Consider the following 19907-nt stretch of genomic DNA (forward strand, 5'->3'; position numbering starts at 1 on the left):
GTGTAAGGAGATACCTCAGACATGTTTTAAACATTTTCATCTCGCAAATCATACAGTTTAACTGCATCAAATGAGTTTCTCATGTTTATGAAAAATTTGAGCTTTAATGATGTTGATAAAATTATCAGCAAAATTAAATTTTTTGTGAAGTTGGGGGGAATGAAGCTAATTAGGAATTAAATTTTAATCCGTAAATTGTAATTAAATCTGATTATAAGAATCCCTTCAGAAATATGTTGAATTGAATTCTGTTTTCTGATTGGAGGACCAGGCCCACGTGATCCCAGGTATGCTTCCGCACAGACTGTGTCCCTGGGATCCATGGGCCATTGTGCTTCCCTCCATTAAGCAGCGTCAGACCGCACGTTTTCGCAGGAGGGCCGCCATCGGGTAGGTTATATTTTTTCACAGCTCGCCAGTGTATTCCAGAGGTACGCCGCCTCTGAAACTTTTGGCCCATTTTAATAGCATCACCACTTCCCTCATTTCCTTCAAAAGTTTCTTATAAATTGACCTTTTAAATGATCTCTTCAATCTCGTCCCATAATCTCGCTGTTCATTGGCCTCTTTCCCCTATTTTTTAAGTGCCTTGAGACATTCTCAATGTGAGGGGTGTTTTATAAATGTTAGCAGTTACATTTTCAAAGCATAGATCCCAGAAAAGCAAAACCCTGATTGAGAAGTAACAATACCTAGGGCCTTGCATTCATCCTGCACAGAACTACCAGCAGCTGTGAGTATCGCACCAGATACACCTACAGGGAAAAACAAAAAAACAGATGTTAAGATCAAAACTAGACCATTGTTACTTGGCGCACTGGATTCAAAAGTCACACTTTGATTCTTGTGATGTAATTTCTGCCGGCGTCCTCTGGCTCATGATGGGCTACTCCTAACACCACCCAGGGGGTTGGTCCAGGAACCTTGTATCTCTGTTTAGCTCAGGCCTCAAAAAGTGGTGCATTTACTTACTTAGGGCTAGATTTTCCACTTCTTGTTCATGCTTAACACCCACTTAATGTCATTTTACCGCTGAAATGACGTACAATGCCCACTTATCGTCCATTTAGCCACAAAATGGAAACTGACGGGCATTTTTCAGAAACTTATCATCGAGCGTTACTTTCCCCATGTGCTTAACGCTGGGAAAAAATAATACCGCCCGCCCACTTTTTTGGGGCGGAATCATCAGAATGGGCGAAATCAACACCCATAAAATCGCCCAGTGTTACTTTCCGTACGGACTTAACGGCGAGATTCAATAATACCGCCTGCCCACTTTTTTTTTGTCGTAAAGATCATATTTGCCAAAACTAGCGGCCGTGAGATCGCCCAGCATCACTTTCACCACCTCGCACACAATATCACTCGCCCAGAAAACTGCCCAGAAAAAATGCAACTAACCGGAACTAATCAGAGCGTTATGGACGCCATGTACTACATCACATGTCGCACCCTTTAAAAGGCTGCTCTGCTTCAACCTCGGGGGAGTTCGGATGTACTCTGGAGGTCGTTGGAGTTGATGTGAACATGTGTACAAACATCTTGACCATACTGTGACCGATTGGAATTTAATAGGTGTCTTCGTTGGGACATTCATTGTTTGTAACCAATCGGTGGAAAACAGAGAGCTATTGCAATGGGGCCTGTCCTTCCTCACCCTCTCTTGATGACCAATTACTTGCTGCAGACTCGAGATGGGCGAAGGTACGCTTCACAATATTATGTACCCAATGTAAGACATGCCAGACTGATGAGGAGGACCAGACATAACACCCCCCCTCCCCCACCTGCAAGTACAGGGACAAGCGGTCTTACCTCGACTTGCCCGACACCACCTGCCTTCGGAGACTGCGCTTCCACAAAGAGGTTATCACTAAGGTATGCCAGCTCATAAGGACAGATCTGCAGCCTGCCAGCACCTTCAGTACTGCACTGTCCGTCGAGATCAAAGTCACCGCGGCACTGTCGTTCTACACATCGGGTTCTTTTCAGGCCACATCTGCCGACATTTGTGGACTGGCTCAGCATGCCACACATTGCTGCATTAGACAGGTCACTGAAGCCCTGTACGCACGCAGGAAGGACTTGATCAGCTTCCCTATGACCAGGGAGGCACAGAGTGAGAGGGCTCTAGGATTCTCCAGAATTGCTAACTTCCCCAAGGTGCAGGGAGCAATAGACTGTACGCACATCGCGATGCAGGCACCTTTACCCGTTGCAGAGGTTTTCAGGAACCGCAAGGGATTCCATTCCCTGAATATCCAACTCGCTGTCGATCACCAGCAAATTATTATGGCAGTGAATGCTAAATTTCTGGGCAGCATCCATGATGCTCACATCCTGCGTGAGAGCACTGTATCTGACTTGTTTAACAATCAGCCACAAGGTCAATGTTGGATGCTTGGTGACAAAGGATATGGCTTCGCCACCTGGCTGATGATCCCCCTGCTTGACACCCAAACCGAAGCCGAGAGGCGTTACAACGAGAAGCACAAAGCCACTCGCAATATCATGGAGAAAACCATTGGAGTGCTTAATCAGCGCTTTAGATGCCTGGATCACTCAGGAGGAGAGCTCCAATACCACCCTGAGCAGGTAGCTCAATTTGTGGTGGTGTGCTCCATGCTGCACAACTTGGCTATCAGGAAGGGACAAGAATTGCCTGATGAGTCTGACAGTCCACCTCACCAGAGAGTGGATGAGGAGGTGGACGCTGACATTGGCCCACACAATCAAGCCAACGCTGAAGCCATGCCCCCGCCTCTCTGTAGACCGCATGATAGAGCCCGTGGTGACATGATAGCTGCAAGAACCTTATTTCAGGAGCTCATCAATGAGTGCTTTGCCTGAAAGAACATTGGGGTTATTTACAAGGCTGACACACTGCTGGGTGTGTAGGTCATACATCAATGGTGAGCATCACCTTGGTGACAGCTAAAGTTTAAGTTGATTGAAGTCAAGTGTAATTATATCCTTTGATGTTAAGGAATCACCAGCGTGTAATGGTGCAGCTATCTGAGCCAATGCACAACAAGGTTTTGTTAAATAAAAAACATTTACACCGAACAGTTGTTTAAAATCATCAGTATTTCTGTAAATACCAACCCTTCTCCACCCCCCCCCTCCCACCCCCGGCTTCTCCTCCTCACCTCTACCCCTTCCCTTTTCCCTCCTGACTCTAAGCTGCCTGGCCGAAGAGCTCCTCAGGTGATGCTTCATTGCGGGAGAGGGGCGCGGATGATAGCCAAACCGCTGCTTGGACGGATACGGGAGAAGACGGTCCCGAGGTGGGAACGTGCTCTGAGTCAGAAGCAACATATTGCTCCTGGCTCTCGTGTGGTTGGCATTGGGGATGCGGCACCTTGGGGTGTAGTGCTGTGCTCCGGGACCACGAGGAGCCCTCTTCCACCAGTGTTCCTGGCTACTAGCTCCAGGGCTTCCACCATTGCTTCCATGTTATATCATGTTTGTTGGACAACAACTCGGTGCGTACTATGTTCTTGGTGCTTAGTAGGCTTTTTGCTGCTGGTGAAGCTCCCTCGTGCCTCCCACAACAGCCAAACAAGCACGCACCACAACCACACACGCCTTCAGTCCCTCTCCGCTCTCTCTCTCTCTCTGTCTCCTCTTCTGCGCATGTCATGATGACTCTTGACCTCCTAAATCGCGGGAATCGTTGCCGTTGACACTTTACGGCAGAAGGTCAGCGAGATTTAACGCTACCGCCCATTTCATATTCCTCGCGGTAACGCCCAATTTCAAAAATGGAGACTAGGTGCTTTGAGAATGGGAAAGAAGCCGGTGATCTGAAAATCCATTTTTACCGCCCACGTCAGAAATAATGCCCATTTTTGGGCAATAAGCACAAAAGTGTAAAATCTAGCCCTTAGTCTTTTGAATACTGTCAACAGTGGGTTATACAGTTGTGCAATGTTTAACATTTGTGACTTTTTAAAAATCAAAATCAAATTTCGCTGACAATACAAAGCTAGGTGGGAAAGTAAGCTGTGAGGAAGACACAAAGGCCGAGATATTACGGGGGGTTAGCAGGCGGGATTGGTGGTTGCTCGGGTAGGAAAATTGGTTTTTTGACAGCAGGTTCGCCGCAATTAGAACATAAGAAATAGGAGCAGGAGTCGGCCCTATGGCCCATCGAGCCTGCTCCGCCATTCAATAAGATCATGTCTGATCTTCGACCTCAACTCCACTTTCCCGCCCAATCTCCATATCCCTTGATTCCCCGAGACTCCCAAAATCTATCCATCTCAGCCTCGAATATATTGAGAGAGTCAGCATCCACAGCCCTCTGGGGCAGAGAATTCCAAAGATTCACAACCCTCTGAATGAAGAAATTCCTCTTCATCTCTGTCTTAAATGGTTTTCCCCTTATCCTGAGACTGTACCCCCGAGTTCTAGACAAGCCAGCCAGGGGAAACAAACTCTCAGCATCTACCCTGTCAATCTCCTTTCACAATGAGCCTGTCACAATGTCAGGTCTGTCAACACTGAGTACACCGAACTGTCAGCAGCAAGGGGCCCAATTAAAATCATTAGCATCCAGTTAACAGATGATTAACAGGTTTTTTAAAAAAAACTTACCGATTGACTTTAACTGCATGACTACAGGAACCACACTGTTGGGGGATCACGGCTGTTAACCTGAGGTGCGAGTTGGGTGGCTATTGCTCCAACTGATTACTTGACAGCTTCAAATGTACAGTAAAAGCTCCCACCTGACGGATCATCACTTTCCTCAGCCGCACTGGTAAATATAACTCTCTTTTAGATTGACTTTTAGATTGGTCTAATTGGCAGCGAACTACTAAGTAGCAGTTTGGTATTTAAGTAAATTTTAGTAAATAAATTAATTTAAGGGTTAAGTCATGGCAGGAGAGCTCGGACCCGTGTCATGCTCCTCCTGTGCTATGTGGGAAGTCAGGGACGCTTCCAGTGTCCCTGACTACGATGTGTGACGGCACTGGAGCTGCGGATGGACTCACTCTGGAGCATGCGCGATGCTGAGAATGTTATGGATAGCACATTTAGTGAGTTGGTCATACCACAGGTAAGGGTTAGGACAGATAGTGAATGGGTGACCAAGAGACAAGAGCAGGAAGGTAGTGCAGGAGTCCCCTGCGGTCATCTCCCTCCAAAACAGATATACCATTTTGGACACTGTTGCGGAGATGACTTACCAGGGGAAGGCACCAGCAGCCAGGTTCATGGCACCGTGGGTGGCTCTGCTGCACAGAAGGGCGGGAAAAAGAGTGGGAGAGCTATAGTCATAAGGGACTCTATTGTAAGGGAAATAGATAGGAGTTTCTGCGGCCGCAACCGAGACTCCAGGATGGTATGTTGCCTCCCTGGTGCAAAGGTCAAGGATGTCTCGGAGCGGCTGCAGAGCATTCTGGAGAAGGAGGGTGAACAGGCAGGTACCAACGATATAGATAAGAAGCGGGAAGAGGTCCTACAAGCTGAATTTAGGGAGCAAGGAGTTAAATTAAAAAGTAGGACCTCAAAGGTAGTAATCTCTGGATTGCTACCATTGCCACATGCTAATCAGAGTAGAGGGAGCAGGATAGTTAGAATAAATATGTGGCTTGAGCAGTGGTGCAAGTGGGAGGGATTCAAATTCCTGGGACATTGGAACCAGTTCTGGGGGAAGTGGGACCTGTACAAAAGGGATGGTCTGCACTTGGCAGGACTGGAACTGATGTCCTGGGGGTAACATTTGCTAATGCAGTTCGGGAGTATTTAAACTAATATGGCAGGGGGATGGGAACCTATGCAGCGAGATAGGGCGAAGTAATATGGAGTCAAAAACAGATGGTAGAAAGGTAAAAAGCAATAGTGGAAGGCCGAGTAAACAAAGGCAAGAAATAAAAAGGGCCACACTACATCACAATTCTAAAAGGACAAAGGGTGTTAAAAAAACAAACCTGAAGGCTTTGTGTCTTAATGCAAGGAGTATCCATAATAAGGTGGATGAATTAACTGTGCAAATAAATGTTAAGAGATATGATGTGATTGGGATTACACAGATGTGGCTCCAGGATGGTCAGCGCTGGGAACTCAACATCCATGGGTATTCAACATTCAGGAAGGATAGAATAAAAGGAAAATGAGGTGGGGTAGCATTGCTGGTTAAAGAGGAGATTAATGCAATAATTAGGAAGGACATTAGCTTGGATGATGTGGAATCTATATGGGTAGAGCTGCAGAACACCAAAGGGCAAAAAATGTTCATGGGAGTTGTGTACAGACCTCCAAACAGTAGTAGTGATGTTGGGGAGGGCATCAAACAGGAAATTAGGGGTGCATGCAATAAAGGTGCAGCAGTTATCATGGGTGACTTTAATATGCATATAGATTGGGCTAACCAAACTGGAAGCAATACGGTGGAGGAGGATTTCCTGGAGTGCATAAGGGATGGTTTTCTAGACCAATATGTCGAGGAACCAACTAGGGGGGAGTCCATCATAGACTGGTGTTGTGTAATGAGAGAGGATTAATTAGCAATCTCGTTGTGCGAGGCCCTTTGGGGAAGAGTGACCATAATATGGTGGAATTCTACATTAGGATGGAGAATGAAACAGTTAATTCAGAGACCATGGTCCAGAACTTAAAGAAGGGTAACTTTGAAGGTATGAAGCGTGAATTGGCTCGGATAGATTGGCGAATGATACTTAAGGGGTTGACTGTGGATGGGCAATGGCAGACATTTAGAGACCGCATGGATGAACTACAACAATTGTACATCCCTGTCTGGCGTAAAAATAAAAAAGGGAAGGTGGCTCAACTGTGGCTATCAAGGGAAATCAGGGATAGTATTAAAGCCAAGGAAGTGACATACAAATTGGCCAGAAATAGCAGTGAACCCGGGGACTGGGAGGAATTTAGAACTCAGCAGAGGAGGAAAAAGGGTTTGATTAGGTCAGGGAAAATAGAGTATGAGAGGAAGCTTGCAGGGAACATTAAGACGGACTTCAAAAATTTCTAGAGATATGTAAAGAGAAAAAGGTTACTAAAGACAAACGTAGGTCCTCTGCAGTCAGAATCAGGGGAAGTCATAACGGGGAACAAAGAAATGGCAGACCAATTGAACAAGTACTTTGGTTCAGTATTCACTAAGGAGGACACAAACAACCTTCCGGATATAAAAGGGGTCAGAGGGTCTAGTAAGAAGGAGGAACTGAGGGAAATCCTTATTAATCGGGAAATTGTGTTGGGGAAATTAATGGGATTGAAGGCCGATAAATCCCCAGGGCCTGATGGACTGCATCCCAAGGTACTTAAGGAGGTGGCCTTGGAAATAGCGGATGCATTGACAGTCATTTTCCAACATTCCATAGACTCTGGATCAGTTCCTATGGAGTGGAGGATAGCCAATGTAACCCCACTTTTTAAAAAAGGAGGGAGAGAGAAAACAGGGAATTATAGACCAGTCAGCCTGACATCGGTAGTGGGTAAGATGATGGAATCAATTATTAAGGATGTCATAGCAGCGCATTTGGAAAGAGGTGACATGATAGGACCAAGTCAGCATGGATTTGTGAAAGGGAAATCATGCTTGACAAATCTTCTGGAATTTTTTGAGGATGTTTCCAGTAGAGTGGACAAGGGAGAACCAGTTGATGTGGTGTATTTGGACTTTCAGAAGGCTTTCGACAAGGTCCCACACAAGAGATTAATGTGCAAAGTTAAACCACATGGGATTGGGGGTAGTGTGCTGACGTGGATTGAGAAGTGGTTGGCAGACAGGAAGCAAAGAGTAGGAATAAATGGGTACTTTTCAGAATGGCAGGCAGTGACTAGTGGGGTACCACAAGGTTCTGTGCTGGGGCCCCAGCTGTTTACATTGTATATTAATGATTTAGATGAGGGGATTAAATGTAGTATCTCCAAATTTGCGGATGACACTAAGTTGGGTGGCAGTGTGAATTGCGAGGAGGATGTTATGAGGCTGCAGAGTGACTTGGATAGGTTAGGTGAGTGGGCAAATGCATGGCAGATGAAGTATAATGTGGATAAATGTGAGGTTATACACTTTGGTGGTACAAACAGAGAGACAGACTATTATCTGAATGGTGACAGATTAGGAAAAGGGGAGGTGCAACGAGACCTGGGTGTCATGGTACATCAGTCATTGAAGGTTGGCATGCAGGTACAGCAGGCGGTTAAGAAAGCAATTGGCATGTTGGCCTTCATAGCGAGGGGATTTGAGTACAGGGGCAGGGAGGTGTTACTACAGTTGTTCGGGGCCTTGTTGAGGCCACACCTGGAATATTGTGTACAATTTTGGTCTCCTAACTTGAGGAAAGACATTCTTGCTATTGAGGGAGTGCAGCGAAGGTTCACCAGACTGATTCCCGGGATGACGGGACTGACATATCAAGAAAGACTGGATCAACTGGGCTTGTATTCGCTGGAGTTCAGAAGAATGAGATAGGATCTCACAGAAACATTTAAAATTCTGATGGGTTTAGACAGGTTAGACACAGGAAGAATGTTCCCAATGTTGAGGAAGTCCAGAATCAGGGGTCACAGTCTAAGGATAAGGGGTAAGCCATTTAGGACCGAGATGAGGAGAAACTCCTTCACCCACAGAGTGGTGAACCTGTGGAATTCTCTACCACAGAAAGTTGTTGAGGCCAATTCACTAAATATATTCAAAAAAGAGTTAGACGTAGTCCTTACTACTAGGGGGATCAAGGAGTATGGTGAGAAAGCAGGAATGGGGTACTGAAGTTGCATGTTCAGCCATGAACTCATTGAATGGCAGTGCAGGCTTGAAGGGCCGAATGGCCTATTCCTGCACCGATTTTCTATGTTTCTATGTTTCTCTGCAAGCTGTTTCTCAGTCTATTTCTAGCACATATTCTGCAGACTTTCCACTTTCCACTCTCACCTCATTGGAAGAACTCTCTCACCATTGACAGAATGCTTCTGCAATCTCTACTTCACCTGCCACATATTCCATCAACATGGGGCCCTTTAAACTGTCTCACCTTGGTCTTCAGAATCTAAACACAATCATCCCCAACATCAGCAGCACCAGGCACACCAGCAGCACCAACAACAACACCAACCTTCTCTGCAATCACCTGATGCTGCACAGGACAGAGGGCATCAACACCCAAGCACACGGCCAGATTTGCTTCGCTTGATGCTGTACACCCTGACTGCCACATGATGCGCTCAGTTTGCACATCACACCGATACCATAAAGCATTCCTACAATGTCCAAGCCATTCCTTTCACACTCACCGCCATTGTGGGGGTTACCGTTATGTCACACCATTCACTGCAACTCACTAAGACGCTTCCAAAGGTGAACATAAATCTGTCCAAGAAGGCAATGTGTTGAAAATAAAGATTTGAATGTTGCACAGCACATTAACAGAAACTTAACCCTTGTGTGTTGTTAGTTGGTATGATTGGACAAGGATGAGGGTGAGTGTAAGGGGTAGCTCGTGAGATGAGGATGTGATAATATAGATAGAGAAGGATGGGTGGAAGTGCAAGGTAAGTTGATGTGGGTATGGATGCGCAGGAGTAGGTTAGGGAAGGCAGAGTGATGGAGAAGTGATGAGATGCACAGCAGGATGAAGATGAGTTTGACTTTATAGTAACGTTTCATGATCTATTAAGATCATTGATAAATTTGCGCCACTGCATCCAGGTCCTCCTGATAACGCCCCTGCTTGTGCCCTCCTGTACACCCAGCTGTGTTGGTCTCCTGGGCAGGTCTCTTCTGCCCATGGGAAGGGAATAGGACCTCCCTGCGAGCTGTGACTCTCTTCATAAGCATATGGAGGGAGTCATGTGAGAACTTGGTGCACCTCTGTGCAGTGATTGTTAGTGTTTGCAGCACTCCAATGCTGTAGAACACTGACAGCACAAACTTCAAAAGTAAGGTGGCCATGGTCCCTTTAAGGAAATCGGTTCAAGACGCATCATGAATGACGTCACCAGACCCGCTCCTTCTAATTGAGCCGGGAAACGCATTGGGCGGGGTTAACAAGCCCCATTAAGGTAAGTTCATTTTCCAGAGCAGGATGGAGCCAGCAGCGGGATCAGGACCCACCACTGACATCACCTGCCCTGGACCCACTCGGCCATAGAGCCTGCAAAGGCATATAGACAGATTAAGTGAATAGGCAATATGGCAGATGGAGTATAATGTGGGGAAATGTAAGGCGTTTCACTTTAGTAGGAGGAATAGTAAACAGAATAGTGAGAAATGATTCAATGTTGGTGTTCAGAAAGATTTAGGTGTACAGGAGAGTTAGCCTGCAGGTACAGCAAGAAATTAGGAAGGCAAATGGCATGTTGGCCTTTGTTGCAAGGGGGTTGGAGTACAAGAGTAAGGAAGTTTTGCTGCAATTGTACAGGACTTTGTTGAGACCATACCTGGAGTACTGTGCACACTTTTTGTCTCCTTATCTGAGGAAGGATATAATTGTCTTAGAGGTGGCACAATGAAGGTTCACTAGATTGATTCCTGGGATGAGAAGGTTGTCTTATGAGGAGAGATTGAATAGGTTGGGAAAATACTCTCTAGAGTTTAGAAGAATGAGAGGTGATCTAATTGAAACACATAAGATTCTGAGGGGGATTGACAGGGTCGACGCTGAGAGATAGTTTCCCCTGATTGAAGAGTCGAGAACTAGGGGTCATAGTCTCAGGATAAGGGGTTGGCCATTTAAGAATGAGATGAAGAGAAATTTCTTCACTCAGAAGGTTGTGAATCTTTGGAATTCTCTTTCCCAAAGAGCTGTGGATGCTGAATCATTGAGTATATTCAAAGCTGAGATAGATTTTTGGACTCTAGGGGAATCAAGGGATATGGGGATCCGGCGGGAAAGTGGAGTTGAGGTCGAAGATCAGCCATGTTCTTATTGAATAGTGGAGCAGACTCAAGAAGCAGTATGGCCTACTCCTGATCCTAATTCTTATGTTCTTATTTTCTTATATTAAAATGATGCCTTGAAATATGGGTGATGCATCCACATGTGAGAATACTGGGAAAGTCTCCATTTCACATTCACTTACTAACTAACCTGAAATCTAATCTTGATCTACTATTATTAATTGTAGATTAAAGATTTCATTGTGTAATTGTTACACTTATAATCACACTTATAAACCTGTTGTGAAATGCCCTGGCTTGGGGGGTATGATGGAGGAAAATTAAAAGCTGATGGATCCTTCTTGACCAAAATTAAAAAAGACCATTTCAACATTTCTCATAAAAGACTAGCTGCCTGTAAAACAACAGGGCCAGCTTGGCAAGATTCCAGAGACCCTGATAAGGGACAAAGGCTAAGTCACAGTGAAGACACAACAAAATCGTAACTGTTCACTTCCCAGGCAAGATAAATGACAAACAAGGACATCATGTCTTGTTTGAATTAGACATTGTTAGAGAGCGAAACACAGATAGTGTCAGGAGAAGGAGGGGGTAATGAGGGTGATGGCCTGACAGGGGCAGGTGAGATCAATGAGTACGTGGCATCCCTGTAATTCGGTCGTGAAATTCAGTTGTAGGTCTATGTGTGATCTATAATCCAAGCTTTATGCTGTAACAAGTTTCAACAACTCCTACCACAATATATTTTGTTGAATCAATGGTGCAATTAAATGAGCAATTCACAAGGATGGTATTGTATTTTCAACATAAGAACACAAGAAATAGGAACAGGAGTAGGCCATACGGCCCCTCGAGCCTGCTCCACCATTCAATAAGATCATGGATGATCTGATCATGGTCTCAGCTCCACTTCCCCACCCGCTCCCCATAACCCCTTATCCCCTTATCGTTTAAGAAACTGTCTATTTCTGTCTTAAATTTATTCACTGTCCAAGCTTCCACAGCTCTCTGAGGCAGCAAATTTCACAGATTTACAACCCTCAGAGAAGAAATTTCTCCTCAGTTTTAAATGGGCAATCCCTTATTCTAAGATCATGCCCTCTAGTTTTCGACTCCCCCATCAGTGGAAACATCCGCTCTGCATCCACCTTGTCAAGCCCCCTCATAACCTTATACCTTTTGATAAGATCACCTCTCATTCTTCTGAATTCCAATGAGTAGATGCCCAACCTACTCAACCTTTCCTCATAAGTCAACCCCCTCATCTCTGGAATCAACCAAGTGAACCTTCTCTGAACTGCCTCCAAAGCAAGTATATCCTTTCGTAAATATGGAAACCAAAACTGTACGCAGTATTCCATGTGTGGCCTCACCAATACCCTGTATAACTGTAGCAAGACTTCCCTGCTTTTATACTCCATCCCCTTTGCAATGAAGGCCAAGATTCCATTGGCCTTCCTGATCACTTGCTATACATGCACACTATCCTTTTGTGTTTCATGCACAAGTACCCCCCAGGTCCTGCTGTACTGCAGAACTTTGCAATCTTTCTCCATTTAAATAATAACTTGCTCTTTGATTTCTTCTGCCAAGCGGGCTTAGATTGGCTTCAAATTGCAGGCGTAATTGTCAATGAATGCTGCCAAGTGCTTAGGATTATAGCAATTAATAATGTTAACAATAATCAAAGATACAAGGCTAAAATCTCCGAGGGGGGAATGCTTGTGGAGGGAGTCAGAGCATGCAGGGAGATCCCTCTTCCCTTCTAATGGGCGGAAGAGACCGCCTCAGCAGACCAAAATAGCCTGGCTCCAACTAACAGAGGAGGTAAACAGTAAGGATGTTGTGAGGAAGACCTGGGTGCAGAACTGCAAATGTTTCAATTATATCATTACATCAGGAAAGGTGAGTACAAAGCCACACTCAACTTCATCCTGCTGCGCCTCTCATTACATCCCCATCACTCTGCCTTCCCAACCCTGCTGCTGCACATCCGTACTCACACCAACATACCTTGCATGTCCGCCCATCCCTCTCTCTCTATCTACAAACTTACATCCCCATCTGATTAGTCACCCCTCACACTCACCCTCATCCGAATGAAATCATACCAAGTAACAACACACAAGGCCATTTGGCTTTGGCACCCCACTCCATCATAGTCTCCCTCTAAAGATATAACCCATCTATTCCTTACACTCATTACATCACTCTCAATCAACCCTCTCTTCTTTTTCTCCTTGCAGGAAAAGAGAGTCCACAATAAGAGGGAGAGGGGGAGAACCAGAGGTGGAATGCCATTATTGATGACCCTATAACAAGAGGAGGCTGCCTTAGAAGTTTCGGGAGTTGCTGAGCAGCTGGAGGTGGGAGAGGAAGAGAGGGGGACATTTCAGCAACCTGGTGATCGAATTACATACCATACAGCTACATGGGATACGTCAGTCACACATGGAGACTGAAGTCAGCAGCCAGTGAATGGTCATCTTGTGCATAATGGGATCTGGTCCCATTCTTCATATGACATATCAAACTCATATCTTTATTCTCCCACAGGTCCATCGAGCCGCAACCAACTGTCCAGGAGGAAGAGGAAGACGAATCCTGAGAAGCCTCCAGCATCTGAGGGTGAAGCGTCACCAGACATAAGTGCACCCAGCACCAGCACAGAATAGAGGCTATCTATAGAGGATAGATGGCTACCTATGGAGAATAGATGGCAGAGGCTCATAAACTTCTTCTCTAGAAGGAATGTCGACGTAGACATGGGTCCTGATGTGCACCAAGGTGCTCTCCAGCTCCTTGCTAGCAGGGAAGTGCAGATGGCCCATGAGAGGGATGATGATGAGAGGGGACATGGAAGTGTGGGCTCCTCTCAAAGCACTCACACTTCTCCCCCATTGCCAACCCCGCAGTCAGAGCCCCCAATGCCTCCTCGGATGGCCGCAGAAGGAGCAAACTTTGACGGGGCCATCACATGTTCCAAAATCCAGAGGACGTCGGTCAACAGTGTCTATGCAGTCACAGCAGGTAAGTGAGCAGGCAGCCTTTACCTCTGCTGAAGTCACAGGAGTAGCACCTCATAGAAGCACTCGTAAGAGAAAGATGACACACAAGGGTAGCCACTTGGGTGTTTGATTCAATGTGTCTGTAAAGTTTCCATTAGTGTGATGTCACAAACAAAAATCTTTATTTCACGACTTTCCGGTCTTGGACAAATTTGTCTGCACCTTTGGAAGTGGCTTAGTGAGTTGCAGTGACTAGGGAGACATAACGTTATCTCCAGAAATGGTGGTCAGTGTGAAAGGAATGGCTTGGTCATTGTAGGGATGCTTTATGGTGTTGCTGTGGGGGTGGTGCCAACCTGGCACAGCTATGGCAGCCGTATGGGTGTACTGTGGAAAGTTAAGTAAATCTAGCTATAATGAGCCGATCCCTGGCCTCCCTGGCAGCAATGTGCTCGGGTGCTGGTGGGATCTGGACTGCAGGTTCCTTCTGCTCCTCCTCCTCCTCCTTGACTTCTAGCTTTTGCTCCTCTCCTCTGAAGAGGCTGTGCACTCAGTGCCTTGGTCCTCATGAAGCGTTAATCCTCGCTGCTGCACTATGTTGTGCAGGGCGCAGCAGACGACGAGAATTTTGGAGACCCTGGCTGGTGCGTACTGAAGATCTCCTGCAAGTCTGTCAAGGCATCTATTGCGCATTATCAGTATGCCTATTGTCTGCTCTATGACACATATTGTGGAAATGTGGCTTTCATTATATCACTCCTGGGCTTCAGTACTTGGTCTCCTCAAGAGTATCATGAGCCACATCTTCAGTGGATAGCCCTTGTCTCCAAGCAATCAGCCGGAAAGTCTGTTTGGAGGAGCTTAGAGCTGAGGGAGGGTGGACTGGCGTAGCATGAGTCATGACAGCTGCCGGGGCATTTGGCGCACACATGCCTTGATGATCTTCCTATGATGAAGACGAGCTGCACTTCGAGGGAGTGAAAGTCCTTGCGGTTGACAAAGACTCCTAAGTGATGATGGGGTGCCCTGAAGGCCACCTGTGTGCAGTCGATGATGCTCGGCACCTGTGGCAAGTCAGCCAGAGCAGCAAGGGCCAGCACCCGTTCAGTAACACTGGCTTCATCAGTGGTGAAGTTGATATAATTGGCTGACTTGTCAAACAGGGCATAGGTGACCTGTATGATGCATCTGTGGGCGGCCGACTGTGAGATACCGCAAATGTCTGCTGCAGCTCATTGGAAGGAGCCTGAGGCAAAGAAGTTCAGGTCGCTGGTGACTGACAGCCACTGGTAAGGCGTGGCCACCCTGGCCAGATCTTGCTCCAGCAATGTGCAAATGTCTGCGGCAACCTGGCAGAATAGCCTGAGTCACCTTTGGCACTGCTGCTCAGTCATGTTGGGGAAGCTCGTCCGCTGCCTGTATACCCTGTGTTGGGGGTACCGCCTCTGGCATGGTACAGCCCTGCGCTGATGCCCTCTGTCCTGTGCAGCATCAGGTGGTTGAGGAGAAGGTTGGTGGTTTTGTTGGGTGCTGCTGGAGTGCCTGGTACTGCTGGTGTTGGGGCTGATCGTCCTCCGATTCTGAGGACCAAGGTGAGACAGTATAAACTGCATCCATGCTGATGGAATAAATGGCAAATCAAGTAGAGATGGCAGAATGAATCTGTCGATGGTGTGATGGGTTCTAACAATGAGGTGGCACTGGATGGTGAACTTGCTGTAAACACTTGCAGCCTGTAGAAAGCTAAATCTGTGCTGGGTATGCAGTCAGCAACAGCTTCTGCCTGAGGAAAGTGACCAGCTGTGAGTTGGGAGTTTTAATTGTACTTTCCTTGCTATGCACTAATCAGCTGGATCAATGGCCACTCAACTTCCACCTCAGGCTGACAGACATCGTTCCCGAGCTGGTGATTCCCGTGGTCAGCCAGGAAAATTTAAAGGTAGGTTTCAAAAGACTCTTAAGTGTCTGACAAGTACCTGACAATGATTTCAATCGCCTCTGCCATTTGTGTCACTGCACGCCAGCAAACACGCCCGAGGGAAAGCCGTGTGGGGCGGGGTGATGGCGGGTTTCTGACCCGCTCCAAGATACTGAAAATTACCCACACAACTTGCCTCTGATCATGCCCGCAAGAAGCCCAGAAAATTCTGGCATAACTTTTGAGGGCTCTTCTGGCCCCAAATCCTCATACTACTGCCACAACTGCTTCCCCTTGCAGGCCTCTGGTTAAAATAGCAGTCGGGCCCCGATGATGCAATCGGAACCCGATGTCGGGCCCCGATGATGTAATCGGAACCCGATCTGCAGATTTAACGAAGGACCCTGCCAATTTGTGGCACGTCTCCTTCCTGGCTGCTTAGATGAATAGGTTAAAATCGGAACATGAGGGAAATGTGCAGGACCTTGGCGGGAAAGTTCCACGGGCGATTTTGACTGCCTACTAAGTTTCTGCCCAAGCCAAAATTGCCCCATTTAGTGGAAAGTTTACCGCTTAGTTTCTGTTAATATTTAGATTGATTATTTGTTAAACTTACCAGAGGTTAAGTCCAAAGTGTTGTTGGCAGAATTTGCTATGGCATCTGTCCTTTCCTGGGTGATATCACCTTTTTTCAGTTCTATGGTTACCCCACCTATTTGAACTGATGATAGTTTTGGCACTGCAGAGAAATCAAAGCATAGTTACTCTGAAACAAAGTAATATATGGTTCACGTATGTTACATAGTTAAACATTAAGGGGGAGAAATTCAGGGCATTTGTGCCTCCCGTTAGGCGCTAACGGGGCGTAAAAGACCTTTCGCTCGGGTGCGGCACCGTGGGAGTTTTGTTGCAGCGGTAACCGGTAGTGCCCTGTTCCATTGTGCCAGCGATGACAACGTCACCACTGTGCGCAGCGACCCATGTTTGCCCTGGAGCGACAGCTTCATGGGGTGTGTAGGTCACTCACAGGGTGATAATTAAAGGGGAGGTGGGGAATTAAAAAAAAATTGTCCGACTTACCGGTCGAGGCCTTCTTGCTCATCGACGTGGGCTCCGTGCCGCAATCTTGCAGCCCTGCACTCTGCTTGTGTGCCAGGCTGCTACCAGAGCACCCTGCTCCCTGGTGATCCAGGGATGGCCTCGTTTCCTGCCCGCAGCGTCGTCAGCCAGGTCCTCTGCTTTAATGAAAGGGGAGGGCGCTGCCTACGCAGCAGCACTACATGTCCCACCGCGAATCGCTGCGACCTTCGCTGAGACTTTCTGCCCCGCTCGCGCCCAGTTCCCGCCCCACACAGCAAGTGGAGTGAGATATTTTGTGCTCCACTTGCTCTCGGGGGTGGTAGCCTGAATATAGGTCATAGGGCGCGACTTCCTGCCTGGCACAGGAACTTCCGCTTCGCGGCTATTACCGCCCCCAAACGGGGCAATTTTGGGGCCTAAGCATTTTTGAGATGGCATCTTAGATGGCATGAATTACAAATTTTTCATGATATTCACAATTTGCTTACATTTTTTAAGTGTTTCAAAGGTGCAGCCCTCATGTACATGGGATATACATTCGGCCCAACCAGTCATGCTGGTGTTTATGCTCCACTTGGGCCTCCTCCCGTCTTTCCTCATGTAACTCTATCAGCATAACCCTCCATTCCCTTCTCCCTCAATGCTTATCTAGCCTCCACTTAAATACTATTCGCTTCAACCACTCCCTGTGGTAGCGAGTTCCACATTCTCACCACTCTCTGGGTAAAGAAGTTTCTTCTGAATTCCCTATTTGATTTCTTGCTGACGATTTTATATTAATGGCCTCTAGTTTTGCTCTTCCCCATAAGTGAAAACACTCTCTCTGTGTCTATTCTATCAAAACCTTTTATAATTTTAACTCTATTAGGTCACTCCACAGCCTTCTCTTTTCAAGAGAAAAGAAACTCAGCTTGTTCATCCTTTCCTGGTAGGTATAACGTCACATTTCTAGCATCATCCTTGTAAATCTTTGGTGCACCCTCTCCAGTGCCTCTATATACTTTTTATAATATGGTGACCAGAATTGTACATAGTACAATTGTGGTCTGAGTGAGGTTCGATACAATTTCAGCATAACTTCCCTACTATTCAATTATATCCCTCTAGGAATAAATCCTAGTGTTTGGTTTGCATTTTAATGCCTTATTAACCTGCTTTTAGTGATTTGTGTATTTGTATTCAGAGATCCCTTTGCTCTTTTACCTCATTTAGATTCTTATTTTCCAAATAATAAGCGGTCTCCTTATTTTTCTTACCAAAATGTAATAGCTCACATTCATCTGTGTTGAAATTTATTTGTCAATGATATGCCCATTCTACAAGTTTATTAATGTCTTCTTGTAATTTGTTGCAGTCCTCCTTAGTATTGACTATTCCCTCCCAATTTGGTGTCATCTGCAAATTTAGAAATTGTGCTTTTGATTCCAAAGTCTAAATGGTTAATATAAATTGTGAACAATAGTGGTCACAGCACTGATCCACTACCCACCTTCTGCCACTCTGAAGAGATACCCTTTACACCTATTCTCTGCTTTCTGTCTTAAAGCCAGCTAGCTATCCATTCTGCTACTTGTCCCTTGACCTTTTTCATTTGTCTATTATGTGGTACCTTATTGAAGGCATTTTGTAAATCTAGCTACAATACATCTGCTGCATTATCCTTGTCTACACTCTCTGTTACTACTTCAAAGAATTCAATGAGGTTAGTCAAGCAAGATTTTCCCTTTTAAAATTCATGCTGACTATTATTAGATTTTTGGTTTCTAATAGCTAGATTTTCGTTACCATTCATTTTGTGGCATTATTCATGGCGGGTTGGTAATTATAGCGCCTGAGAAAAGTTTGCGCCTTAGTCAGCAAAATTCAACAGCTGGGCTTTTTTTCCGCCGTTACCGCCCCTCCAGAGCAACATAGCAAACAGAGCAACATAACGAAAATCCAGCCCTAAATGTTTTTCTACTTTCTCCTTTAGTAGGGATTCCATTAGTTTTCTAAACTAACTGTCTATAAATTAAATATGTATGTCTACATATATAGAATGTCTTACCTTGAGGAAAAGACATTGGTGGCCTGAGGGCTGGTTTGTGTTGTTCAATAACCTGATCAGCATAAGAAAAATTGTTAAAGAACAGACAGGGGTGAATATTTTACCAACAATGCTTTTTTCCTGCAAGTTGTTCAACAAGTTCTGAAAATCTATTGATTATATAAAATATATTGTCACATCCTCTGATTGACTCTTTCAGTCCCTATAAGCTTCTATCGATTTCATTGCCCAATGGGAATCATATTATTCTTGTAGCGATTTGATTGGTTCATGGGCATTAATATTAGTAGTACCACTAATCTATGTACTGAAGACAATTCCACACTCTCCCACGACACAGCCAGCCTCTCTGTTTTCTGATTATCTGCCAACCTGATTCTGGTGTCCAACCCTCTAGTCCAGGCCTTGATCCTCCACTTCCCAGATAGCTTCCGGCTAGATCTAACTCGCCAAAACCAATCCTGACTCCTGCTATTAATGCCTTAGTGAAGGACCTCTCATTTTCCTTTTTTAAAAATTCATTCTTCGGATGAAGGCATCGCTGGAAAGGCGAACATTTATTATCTATCCAGATTTTTTTTAACTGAATTTAAATTCTACCGCTGCGCGCTCTGCCGCTACCCACGTGGTGACATCATCAAGTGTGCAACGCCCTCTTGCCGCCACCGCTGGGAAATTAGGTGAGTACAGTGGCCTTACTGGCAGGCGTCCATACAGCCTGGGAAAGGTGGTGGGACATCAGAGATCTCATCCAGGGATCAAGGTAAGTGTTTAAGTTTATTTTTTTTAGCATTTAGGTATTATTGGGACCAGTGGGGAAGTGTGGGTGAGGGAAAGTCTCAGAAATTTTTCTTTTCATCTTTTTTTTAAACTCGCATGCCGACAGCTTACCGTCAGGAAATTCGGTAGGCCTCCTGAGATGCCGCTGCGTTGGCGCCCAGGGATGAGTGTGCAATGGCACTTTTAGCGCTGCTCTCT

At 45.8% G+C, this 19907-nt stretch overlaps 1 protein-coding gene and 1 long non-coding RNA gene across 3 annotated transcripts in view; one reads left to right on the forward strand and one right to left on the reverse strand.

Moving 5' to 3' along the window:
- LOC139259718 (protein mono-ADP-ribosyltransferase PARP14-like) overlaps positions 1-19907 on the reverse strand; it is a 175451-nt gene that overhangs the window by 95701 nt on the left and 59843 nt on the right. For both annotated transcript variants that reach the window (XM_070875325.1, XM_070875324.1), the window contains exons 9-11: positions 18930-18981; positions 16419-16541; positions 693-755 (exon numbers count right to left, since the gene is read on the reverse strand). In XM_070875325.1, the coding sequence (XP_070731426.1) occupies positions 693-755; positions 16419-16541; positions 18930-18981 (238 nt within the window). The remainder of the gene's footprint in view (positions 1-692; positions 756-16418; positions 16542-18929; positions 18982-19907) is intronic.
- LOC139259719 (uncharacterized) overlaps positions 1-19907 on the forward strand; it is a 137065-nt gene that overhangs the window by 92423 nt on the left and 24735 nt on the right. The window lies entirely within an intron of this gene.

This window comes from Pristiophorus japonicus, chromosome 3 (assembly GCF_044704955.1).
Source record: "Pristiophorus japonicus isolate sPriJap1 chromosome 3, sPriJap1.hap1, whole genome shotgun sequence".
Lineage (NCBI taxonomy): Eukaryota > Metazoa > Chordata > Chondrichthyes > Pristiophoridae > Pristiophorus > Pristiophorus japonicus.